General features: G+C 39.2%; 1 protein-coding gene across 4 annotated transcripts in view; it reads left to right on the top strand.

The window, feature by feature from the left end:
* Positions 1 to 12,128, top strand: part of LARS2 (leucyl-tRNA synthetase 2, mitochondrial) — a 515,565-nt gene that overhangs the window by 138,904 nt on the left and 364,533 nt on the right. For all 4 annotated transcript variants that reach the window (XR_008402566.1, XM_053714561.1, XM_053714560.1 and 1 more), the window contains one exon: positions 6,446 to 6,535. Coding sequence is in view for 3 of the 4 variants with exons in the window: in XM_053714561.1 (XP_053570536.1) it covers positions 6,446 to 6,535 (90 nt within the window). In the remaining variant the exon portion in view is untranslated. The remainder of the gene's footprint in view (positions 1 to 6,445; positions 6,536 to 12,128) is intronic.

Below are 12,128 nucleotides of genomic sequence, written 5' to 3'. Positions count from 1 at the left end.
AATTTTAGAGCACGGACTACGTCCAAATTGTGTAACAAACGTTCCTTCTTTGAAACTGGATTCGGACACAAAGAAGGTACAACTATCTCCTGGTTAATATTTTTGTTGGAAACAACTTTCGGAAGAAAACCAGGCTTAGTACGCAAAACCACCTTATCTGCATGGAACACCAGATAGGGCGGAGAACACTGCAGAGCAGATAACTCTGAAACTCTTCTAGCAGAAGAAATTGCAACCAAAAACAAAACTTTCCAAGATAGTAACTTAATATCTACGGAATGTAAGGGTTCAAACGGAACCCCTTGAAGAACTGAAAGAACTAGATTTAGACTCCAGGGAGGAGTCAAAGGTCTGTAAACAGGCTTGATCCTAACCAGAGCCTGAACAAATGCTTGAACATCTGGCACAGCTGCCAGTCTTTTGTGAAGTAAAACAGATAAAGCAGAGATCTGTCCCTTCAGAGAACTTGCAGATAATCCTTTCTCCAAACCTTCTTGTAGAAAGGATAGAATCTTAGGAATTTTTATCTTGTTCCATGGGAATCCTTTAGATTCACACCAACAGATATATTTTTTCCATATTTTATGGTAAATTTTTCTAGTTACAGGCTTTCTAGCCTGAATCAGAGTATCTATTACAGAATCTGAAAACCCACGCTTTGATAAAATCAAGCGTTCAATCTCCAAGCCGTCAGTTGGAGGGAAACCAGATTCGGATGTTCGAATGGACCCTGAACAAGAAGGTCCTGTCTCAAAGGTAGCTTCCATGGTGGAGCCGATGACATATTCACCAGGTCTGCATACCAAGTCCTGCGTGGCCACGCAGGAGCTATCAAGATCACCGAGGCCCTCTCCTGATTGATCCTGGCTACCAGCCTGGGGATGAGAGGAAACGGTGGGAATACATAAGCTAGGTTGAAGGTCCAAGGTGCTACTAGTGCATCTACTAGAGTCGCCTTGGGATCCCTGGATCTGGACCCGTAGCAAGGAACCTTGAAGTTCTGACGAGACGCCATCAGATCCATGTCTGGAATGCCCCATAATTGAGTTATTTGGGCAAAGATTTCCGGATGGAGTTCCCACTCCCCCGGATGGAATGTCTGACGACTCAGAAAATCCGCTTCCCAATTTTCCACTCCTGGGATGTGGATCGCAGACAAGTGGCAGGAGTGATCCTCCGCCCATTGAATTATCTTGGTCACTTCTTTCATTGCCAGGGAACTCCTTGTTCCCCCCTGATGATTGATATATGCAACGGTCGTCATGTTGTCTGACTGAAACCTTATGAATTTGGCCTTTGCTAGTTGAGGCCAAGCTCTGAGAGCATTGAATATCGCTCTCAGTTCCAGAATGTTTATCGGGAGAAGAGACTCTTCCCGAGACCATAGACCCTGAGCTTTCAGGGATTCCCAGACCACGCCCCAGCCCACTAGGCTGGCGTCGGTCGTGACAATGACCCACTCTGGTCTGCGGAAGCTCATTCCCTGTGACAGATTGTCCAGGGTCAGCCACCAACGGAGTGAATCTCTGGTCTTTTGATCTACTTGAATCGTCGGAGACAAGTCTGTATAATCCCCATTCCACTGTCTGAGCATGCACAGTTGTAATGGTCTTAGATGAATTCGTGCAAAAGAAACTATGTCCATTGTTGCAACCATCAATCCTATTACTTCCATGCACTGCGCTATGGAAGGACGAGGAACAGAATGAAGTACTTGACAAGAGCTTAGAAGTTTTGATTTTCTGACCTCTGTCAGAAAAATCCTCATTTCTAAGGAATCTATTATTGTTCCCAAGAAGGGAACTCTTGTTGACGGGGACAGAGAACTTTTTTCTTTGTTCACCTTCCATCCGTGAGATCTGAGAAAGGCTAGGACGATGTCCGTATGAGCCTTTGCTTTGACAGGGACGACGCTTGAATCAGGATGTCGTCCAAGTAAGGTACTACTGCAATGCCCCTTGGTCTTAGAACCGCTAGAAGGGACCCTAGTACCTTTGTGAAAATCCTTGGAGCAGTGGCTAATCCGAATGGAAGTGCCACAAACTGGTAATGCTTGTCCAGAAAAGTGAACCTTAGGAACTGATGATGTTCCTTGTGGATAGGAATATGTAGGTACGCATCCTTTAAATCCACGGTAGTCATAAATTGATTTTCCTGGATAGTAGGTAGGATCGTTCGAATAGTTTCCATTTTGAACGATGGTACCCTGAGAAATTTGTTTAGGATCTTTAGATCCAAAATTGGTCTGAATGTTCCCTCTTTTTTGGGAACTATGAACAGATTGGAATAAAATCCCATTCCTTGTTCTCTTATTGGAACTGGATGTATCACTCCCATCTTTAACAGGTCTTCTACACAATGTAAGAATGCCTGTCTCTTTATTTGGTTTGAAGATAATTGAGACCTGTGGAACCTTCCCCTTGGGGGTAGTTCCTTGAATTCCAGGAGATAACCTTGAGAAACTATTTCTAGCGCCCAAGGATCCTGAACATCTCTTGCCCAAGCCTGAGCAAAGAGAGAAAGTCTGCCCCCCACTAGATCCGGTCCCGGATCGGGGGCTATCCCTTCATGCTGTTTTGGTAGCAGTGGTAGGCTTCTTGGCCTGCTTACCCTTGTTCCAGCCTTGCATTGGTTTCCAGGCTGGTTTGGGTTGTGAAGTATTACCCTCTTGCTTAGAGGATACAGAATTAGAGGCTGGTCCGTTTCTGCGAAAGGGACGAAAATTAGGCTTATATTTAGCCTTAAAAGACCTATCCTGTGGGAGGGCGTGGCCCTTTCCCCCAGTGATGTCTGAAATAATCTCTTTCAAATCAGGTCCAAATAATGTTTTACCTTTGAAAGGAATGTTAAGCAATTTTGTCTTGGAAGACACATCCGCTGACCAAGACTTTAGCCAAAGCGCTCTGCGCGCCACGATAGCAAACCCTGAATTTTTCGCCACTAATCTAGCTAATTGCAAAGCGGCATCTAAAACAAAAGAGTTAGCCAATTTAAGTGCTTGAACTCTGTCCATAACCTCCTCATACGAAGATTCTTTACTGAGCGATTTTTCTAGTTCCTCGAACCAGAAACACGCTGCCGTAGTGACAGGAACAATGCATGAAAATGGTTGTAGAAGGTAACCTTGCTGTACAAAAATCTTTTTAAGCAAACCCTCTAATTTCTTATCCATAGGATCTTTGAAAACACAACTATCTTCGATAGGAATAGTAGTGCGTTTGTTTAGAGTAGAAACCGCCCCCTCGACCTTGGGGACTGTCTGCCATAAGTCCTTTCTGGGGTCGACTATAGGAAATAATTTCTTAAATATAGGGGGAACAAAAGGTATGCCGGGCCTTTCCCACTCTTTATTTACTATGTCCGCCACCCGCTTGGGTATAGGAAAGGCGTCGGGGGGCACCGGAACCTCTAGGAACTTGTCCATCTTACATAATTTCTCTGGAATGACCAAATTGTCACAATCATCCAGAGTAGATAACACCTCCTTAAGCAGTGCGCGGAGATGTTCTAATTTAAATTTAAATGTCACAACATCAGGTTCAGCTTGATGAGAAATTTTTCCTGAATCTGAAATTTCTCCATCAGACAAAACCTCCCTCATGGCCCCTTGAGATTGGTGTGAGGGTATGTCAGAACAGTTATCATCAGCGTCCTCTTGCTCTTCAGTGTTTAAAACAGAGCAATCGCGCTTTCTCTGATAAGTAGGCATTTTGGATAAAAGATTTGCTATGGAGTTATCCATTACAGCCGTTAATTGTTGCATGGTAATAAGTATTGGCGCACTAGATGTACTAGGGGCCTCCTGTGTGGGCATAACTGGTGTAGACACAGTAGGGGATGATGTAGTATCATGTTTACTCCCCTCATTTGAGGAATCATCTTGGGCAATATCATTATCTGTGGCATTACTGTCCTTACTTTGTTTGGACACTATGGCACAATTATCATATAAATTTAAATGGGGAGACACATTGGCTTTCATACATATAGAACATAGCTTATCTGATGGTACAGACATGTTAAACAGGCTTAAACTTGTCAACAAAGCACAAAAAACGTTTTAAAATAAAACCGTTACTGTCACTTTATATTTCAAACTGAAAACACTTTATTACTGAATATGTGAAAAAGTATGAAGGAATTGTTCAAAATTCACCAAAATTTCACCACAGTGTCTTAAAGCATTAAAAGTATTGCACACCAAATTTCAGAGCTTTAACCCTTAAATTAACGGAACCGGAGCCGTTTTCAAATTTAACCCCTATACAGTCCCAGCTATATGCTTTGCTGAGACCCAACCAAGCCCAGAGGGGAATACGATACCAAATGACGCCTTCTAGAAGCTTTTTTAGTGATTCTTAGATCCTCACACATGCATCTGCATGCCTTGCTCTCCAAAAACAACTGCGCAGTAATGGCGCGAAAATGAGGCTCAGTCTATAACTAGAAAGGCCCCCAGACTAAAAAAGGTGTCCAACACAGTGCCTGCCGTTTTTTAAACGTTCCCCAAGATTATAATGCCAATTATTAGCTAGAATCTGCATAATATGCCCCAATAAAGCAATCGTTTTAGCCCATAAAAATGTCTACCAGTTTTTAAGCCCTTTTTTTAAGCCCTTTATTCTTTTATATTTTGACTAAGAAAATGGCTTACCGGTCCCCATGAGGGGAAATGACAGCCTTCCAGCATTACATGGTCTTGTTAGAAATATGGCTAGTCATACCTTAAGCAGAAAGGTCTGCTAACTGTTTCCCCCAACTGAAGTTACTTCATCTCAACAGTCCTGTGTGGAAACAGCAATCGATTTTAGTTACTGTCTGCTAAAATCATCTTCCTCTTACAAACAGAAATCTTCATCCTTTTCTGTTTCAGAGTAAATAGTACATACCAGCACTATTTTAAAATAACAAACACTTGATAGAAGAATAAAAACTACATTTAAACACCAAAAAACTCTTATCCATCTCCGTGGAGATGTTGCCTGTGCAACGGCAAAGAGAATGACTGGGGTGGGCGGAGCCTAGGAGGGATCATGTGACCAGCTTTGCTGGGACTCTTTGCCATTTCCTGTTGGGGAAGAGAATATCCCACAAGTAAGGATGACGCCGTGGACCGGACACACCAATGTTGGAGAAACACCCATGCTAAATAGTTTCTAAATTTTGTCCTGAGTTCAGAAATACCCAATGTTTACATGTACTTTGCTTTTTTTGCAAGTTATAGGGCAATAAATACAAGTAGCACTTTGCTATTTCCAAACCACTTTTTTTTTCAAAATTAGCGCTAGTTACATTGGAACACTGATATCTGTCGGGAATCACTGAATATCTCTTGAAATGTATATATTTTTTTTAGAAGACATCCCAAAGTATTGATCTAGGCCCATTTTGGTATATTTCATGCCACCATTTCACCGCCAAATGCGATCAAATAAAAAAAATCTTTCACTTTTTCACAAACCTTAGGTTTCTCACTGAAATTATTTACAAACAGCTTGTGCAATTATGGCACAAATGGTTGTATATGCTTCTCTGGGATCCCCTTTGTTCAGAAATAGCAGACATATATATGGCTTTGGCGTTGCTTTTTGGTAATTAGAAGGCCGCTAAATGCTGCTGCGCATCACACGTGTATTATGTCTAGCAGTGAAGGGGTTAATTAGGTAGCTTGTAAGGAGCTTGCAGGGTTAATTTTAGCTTTAGTGTAGAGATCAGCCTCCCACCTGACACATCAGACCCCCTGATCCCCCACAAACAGCTCTCTAACCCTCCCCCTCTACCTTATTGGGAGCCATCTTGGGTACTGGCAGCTGCCTGCCAGTACCCAGTTTACAAAAAAATTAGTTTTTTTTATTCTGTAGTGTAGCTCCCCCCCCCCAAAGACTAACCCCCCTCCCAGATCAATTTTTATTGCACTTCCCTCCTCCCTCTCTCCCACATTTGCCAAACGCATTTTTCTGTAGTGTAGCGGTTCCCACCCGCTCCCTCCCCGTGCATGCGCCCGCCCCCGTGCGCATCCCCGCACCCGATCCTGCCCCCTCTTACTGATCCAAGCCATCAATGGCCGCCCACCCGCCTCCCACACCGGCTCCCACCCACCAACGATACCGGCCATCGATGTCTGGTGCAGAGAGGGCCACAGAGTGGCTCTCTCTGCATCGGAGGGGTAAGAAATGTTATTGCAGGATGCCTCGATATCGAGGCATCACTGCAATAACCGGAAAGCAGCTGGAAGCGATTAGGATCGCTTCCACTGCTTTCCAAGACCAACGACGTACGCCGCACGTCCTCGGTTGTTAAGGGTATTTTTTGTGAGGACGTACGGTGTACGTCGTCGGTCATTAAGGGGTTAATGTAGGTATGGTATATTTTGTACATTAAAAGTTTATGCCTGTTCATGTTACTGTATTATGGATGTGTCACTTTATTTACCTTTTACTTCTAGGAAATTACTACATGCTCAGAAGATTACTATAAATGGACTCAGCACCTCTTTGTTAAGATGTATGAAGATGGACTTGTTTACCAGAAGGAGGTAAGCAGTTTATTCAAATGTTTATTTAACCAATACTTGGTTATTCTGAGAATCACTCACACACAACCCACAAAGAACGGCTTAAACACATAGATAGAAACACATAGATAGCAGTAATATATTAGAGCATTTTATTATAGAAGTATTGCAGATTCTGTGTTAGGTTAATATTCTTGTTAGTTCAGGAAGACACCACACCAGAATACTTTGATTTAGAACAGCTTTATTCTATTATTCTGGTACATCAGCAGGCAGATAGCAATGAGAGACTACAAAACATGTGTGACAATTTCTTGTATACTTTGACTACATAAGAAATGTCATACTGTAGCTTTTTATACATTTTTCTTAACATACCATCCTATGTAGGGCATCTATCCAATATTACAGGAAAACAGAGTACAATTAAACCAACTACAGCTGTGCCCGTCAGTTATAAATCATAATAATTGGTAGAAATATAGCATACATAGAACCCTTGAACCATATCCTGGTACATAGCTTTATCTAAAAAAGGACAGCAACAATCTGGGAATTTAAAAGGGAAATTCTAAACATTTTGAATAAATGCAGAACAATATAAAGAATAATATAGTTTGGATTAACCCATTCCTACCATTTTACTTCTTCCCACTTTATCAAGTGTAGTAGTAATTGTGCTGCAATCCAAAAAAATGTTTAACTACCAGAAGTCAGAGCATATAAACAGTAATAGAAAGCACATATTTTAGTAAACAATTGTGACTATTATTTTTTATAATAATAATTGAATTCTCTTTTCTAAGTATACATAAAGGCCAATTATAGTCTCAATGGTACATTACTGACTGTAACTAAAGAAGAAAAGGACTTGGGAATTATTATTTCAGATGATTTAAAATTTGGTACACAATGCAGTAGTGCAGACAGTAAGGCCAGTCAAATACTTGGTTGCATTGTGAGAGGTATTAGTAGCAGAAATAGCAAGGTTCTTATGCCACTTTACAGATCATTAGTTAGGCCAAATCTGGAATACTGTGTACAGTTCTGGATATCATATCTTCAGAAAATATATAAATATACTAGAAGCTGTCCAAAAGAGGGCTACTAAAATGGTATAGGTTCTAAAATATAAAATGTACAAAGAAAGACTCTATGATCTAAATATGTATAGTTTAGAGTATAGAAGGGAAAGAGGTGACATGATAGAAACTTATAAATATATAAAGGGACTCAATAAAGTAGAAGTTGAAAGCATTTTCCACAAAAAAATAAATGCCAAAACAAGGGGTCACAATCTAAAGTTAGAGGCTAGCAGATTCAGGAGGAATTTGAGAGAGCATTTTTTTTTTACAGAAAGATTGGTGAATTCATGGAATAAACTTCTATTTGAGGTGGTAAACACAAAGGGGCCGATTTATCAAGGACCGAATGGCTCCTGATGCCCGTTTAAGCACAAGTTTTCAGGCTCGCCGGAAACAGCAGTTATGAAGCAGCGATCTTAAGACCGCTGCTCCTTAACTGGTCCGCTGCCTCTAAGGCTGTGGGCATCAATCCGCCCGATCCTATACAATTTGTTTGATTGACACCCCCTGCTAGCGGCGGACATGAACATGATACGCTACAGCGTATCATGACGGACAGACATTGATAAATCGGCCCAAAAACTGTAAAGGAATTCAAAAATGCCTGGGACATGCATAAGGCTATCATAAGAAAAAAGTAACATGTAATATGGGTAAACTTGATTGGCCTTTTTGGTTCTTATCTACCGTCAAATTCTTTTTTTCTGTGTTTACATTTTAAGAAGTTATTAGCTCAGTTGTAAAATGCAAATTGTGAACTGGTTGCCAAGCTTGAATAATTAGTACCCTGATTTATTTAGAAAAGAAAGAGTTAAATATATATTGCAGAAGTTCTATATTACAGAAAAACAGCATCAAGGTGTTCCTGTGATATGCGTTTTATGTACATATCCCCTGCTTCTACAAATATATTGAATATTTTCATACAGATAATGACATAAACAGTAGTGACAATGAAGAAGGGATAGGATTGAAACTGAAGCCTTTTTTTAGAAAGTGAATTAAAAAGCGCCCCATTTAACAACAAACAAGGTTCCCAGCCTGTGAACATCCCTACCCATATTGGGGGAAAGTGAGGTGCATTTCATAAACAAGTGTTTTTGAAGTCCCTGCTCTTACTGTCACTTACTGACAGTTGGTATTTTACTGACACGGACAGTATTTTAAGGTTCGGGTCAAAGTTGAAATTGAAGAATAGATGAAAAAATAAAGATGATAACATTGAGAAATATTTTCTAAGTGTTATAGAACGTCATTGTAAACCAATGATTATTTAATATAAGTCCTAGCAGTTTTAGTTCCTTAGTTATGCTGTATAATTCTGTAAATATATGCTAATGAGTATGGCTGGTATTTTTTTACAGAAAGGTGGCAACCCTACTCTCACTCAACTAACTGCCCGAGAGCAGGGCTTGTCATTCATCATAGAGGTCGTGGAGAGCCACTGTACTCTAAAACAGCTTTATTGTTTAGAAACACATGAGTGGAATCACTCAGCCTTACAAGAAGGTGGAGTTCCTAGTCATAAGGCAAGATTTATCAATCTGCGAACAGACAGGATTCACATGTTGCAAGCCTGTCTGCATTTGATCACAGATTGTAAGCAGCATTTGTTCCCCATATTTACCAACGCACGAATGTTCGTGCAATGCCAACCCCCTACCCTTGAGAAACCAATTGCGTAACTATAGGGCTTGTCAATCACCCTGTTGAATGAATTTGGGGTAACTTTCAAACACCGAATTGGCGAGATGGTTTATGCAGCATTTGTTTAAATCGCTGCTTCATAAATATCTATTGCAGGCTCAAATGAACAAGCCTGCAATTGTTCAGGGCATTCGCCTTATGATGAATCTTGCCCTTAGAAGTTATTTTTCATTTTCTATCCATCATCAAAGTAAGCAAAAATATTGAGAAGCAGATGATTTTTTTAATAAATATATATTGTTTCCCAGAGGTCAGAATTACAGATCCGATTGGATTGTGATCTTTTAAAGATACATGGAACAAGGCGGTCGGCGCCTTTGATAAAGCAGTGGTGAAACGCGCGTCAGGTGTTCACACTGCCTTCCTGCATGTCCATATATCTGGTAATTGTGTTGGCCTTTTAAGGCATTATAAACCGCTCTAATTGCTTCTTTTGTTTAAAGATGCAGCACGAGAATACCCAGTGGTTTTAAATAACCAACCAGTAGTACTATGAAAGATCAGTTAAGCCTGTCTGCATTTTAGTACATTAGGAATCTTTTGTACTCATAGTACACTGGCTGGTGGGGATAATTACCCATTTTGTGCTGATCCTCATTGGAGTTATTTAATAGCGAATTTCTCACAATAATGGTATGATCGCTCAAGCTATGCAGGGAGGCAGCATTGCAAATTTGACGTTTTAACCTTTTATTATGGGACAGTTTAGTCCTGTATTTTTAAAACGCCTTAATAAATGTTGTTTTATTTTGATTCTCTCACAACCTTTTCCTTTTCAATAATTGTTGTGACCTTCTCCAACACTATGTGCAAGTGTGCCATATAATGTTTCTATACATTTCTATATTTATATACAATTATTATTTCCAGCATTAGGCATTGCCCCATTGAACTACATAGGTTTAATCTAAAGGGGATTTCTGAAGGTGATCTCTCAACCCTACCACTCCTGACTCTTTTGTCTGGGGATCATTCTGTTTAAAATGCATAAAAAATCTACACAAAATACAGGGGTATTGTGAGCATTTTTCACATAACTGCGAAGAAGTAAATACTGAGCCAAAGAGAAAGTAAAACAAACCAGCTAATAAATTCAGTATTGATGATGATTACCTAAATGCCTGAATGCATTTTTCACTTAACTATTCATTATGGGACATGAAACCTAAAATTTTTCTTTCATGATTCTGATAGAGAATACTATTTTAAACATCATTTTAGTTTACTTCTATTATCTAATTTGCTTCATTCTTTTTGAAGAAATAGCCATGCATGAGTAAGCCAATAACACAAGGCATCGATGTGATGTTGGTATATACCAGGTTACAAAATTGTTATTTAAATTTATCTTAGCAGTTGCCAACCAATAAAATGTATATACGTAACAATTAAAAATTATATTTATTCCTTAGTTCTTGATTAGTTACCTCTATAGACACCTTGAATTAAATTTATGTAGAAACTAGATTATGAATCAATTATGCTCGCTTATTCTGTTACAATATTCTATACAACAGATCATAGAAAATATGTCTCCAAAATGAACCTTACTCACAATTTAACTAAATTGATTCAGTACCCAGATATAGCACTAAATACCTGTATATCTATTAGCAGTTTAGGCAGTGACTCCCCTAAATTACTTAAATAGATCAAGAGATCATCAGCATACAGTGAGATTTCAAACTTCTGCCCTCCCACTGAAATAACCTCTAAATTTTGTCTTAGTAATATTGCCAAAGGTTCTATTGAAAGATTAAAAAGTAAAGGAGATAGGGGACACCCCTGTCTCGTTTCCCTGTGTAATGCAAATCTTTCAGTTATCGCACCATTGATTATTATTGCAGACCATGGTTCATTATATATTAAGGAAATTTATCACCAAATTCCCTCAATGTATCAAGTTAGGGCTCCCAATTAGTGCGATCAAACCATCTTTCTGTGTCTACTGTTAGTATCGCTGCATCCAGCATACCTCCCCCTTGTTTATTTTTCTTCCGATTCCATATAGATTCAATAATTAATATAGTTTTACAAATATTTTTAACTGGATTTGTACCCGGCATAAAACCTGTTTGATTATCCTCTATTAAAAGATTCAGATTTGGTTTCAGCCAGTTGGCAACAACTGAGGCTAATAATTTATAGTCAAAATTCAATAATTATATTGGCCCACAAGATGCTTTCTTTCTTTTTTTCTCTCTCGCCCCCCCACCCTCTCCTCTTGATGATATTTATTGATAAATATTAACTCAAGGATCCTATACCTTAATATCATGTAGAAAATAGAGGAAATAAATGTAAATGAAGTATAATTGACTTAAAATCGGAATAGTACACCAAAGAATATACCAATAAGAATGCAAGGGAATTTGATGTAGCGAGTAACAATTCATCCTAGCTCTCTTAGGTGATAAATCTATAATCAGACATTTGTACTTTGCAGGAAAAATTAAGCAGATTCCTAAGAGTGTCTGGAGAAGGCCAAAATAAACACTATTTGAGGTTTGGATAGGATCATTACAGATACAATGATAGTTGGATCCAAGATATTGTGTAGTAACTATGGTTTATAACTAGTTGATTGTCTAAGGGTGACCGGAGTGATGGGTTTTGTTTATTAAGCTGGATGAATAGTTACTTTCTATGATTCTTAAGATAATAATATTATAATAGGATGGAAGGGAGTCTGCTATATTTATTAATAAATTAAACTGATGGTGTAAGAATATTTTGAGAATTAAGTGTTGCTTATGTTAAATATGACCTGTAAGTCTATACTAGGTTGGATCATGGTAGAGTTTACAGTATCTATATCAGTG

The sequence above is a fragment of the Bombina bombina genome, chromosome 5 (genome assembly GCF_027579735.1).
Source record: "Bombina bombina isolate aBomBom1 chromosome 5, aBomBom1.pri, whole genome shotgun sequence".
NCBI classification, from domain to species: Eukaryota; Metazoa; Chordata; class Amphibia; order Anura; family Bombinatoridae; genus Bombina; species Bombina bombina.
This window is presented reverse-complemented; position numbering and strand designations above follow the sequence as displayed.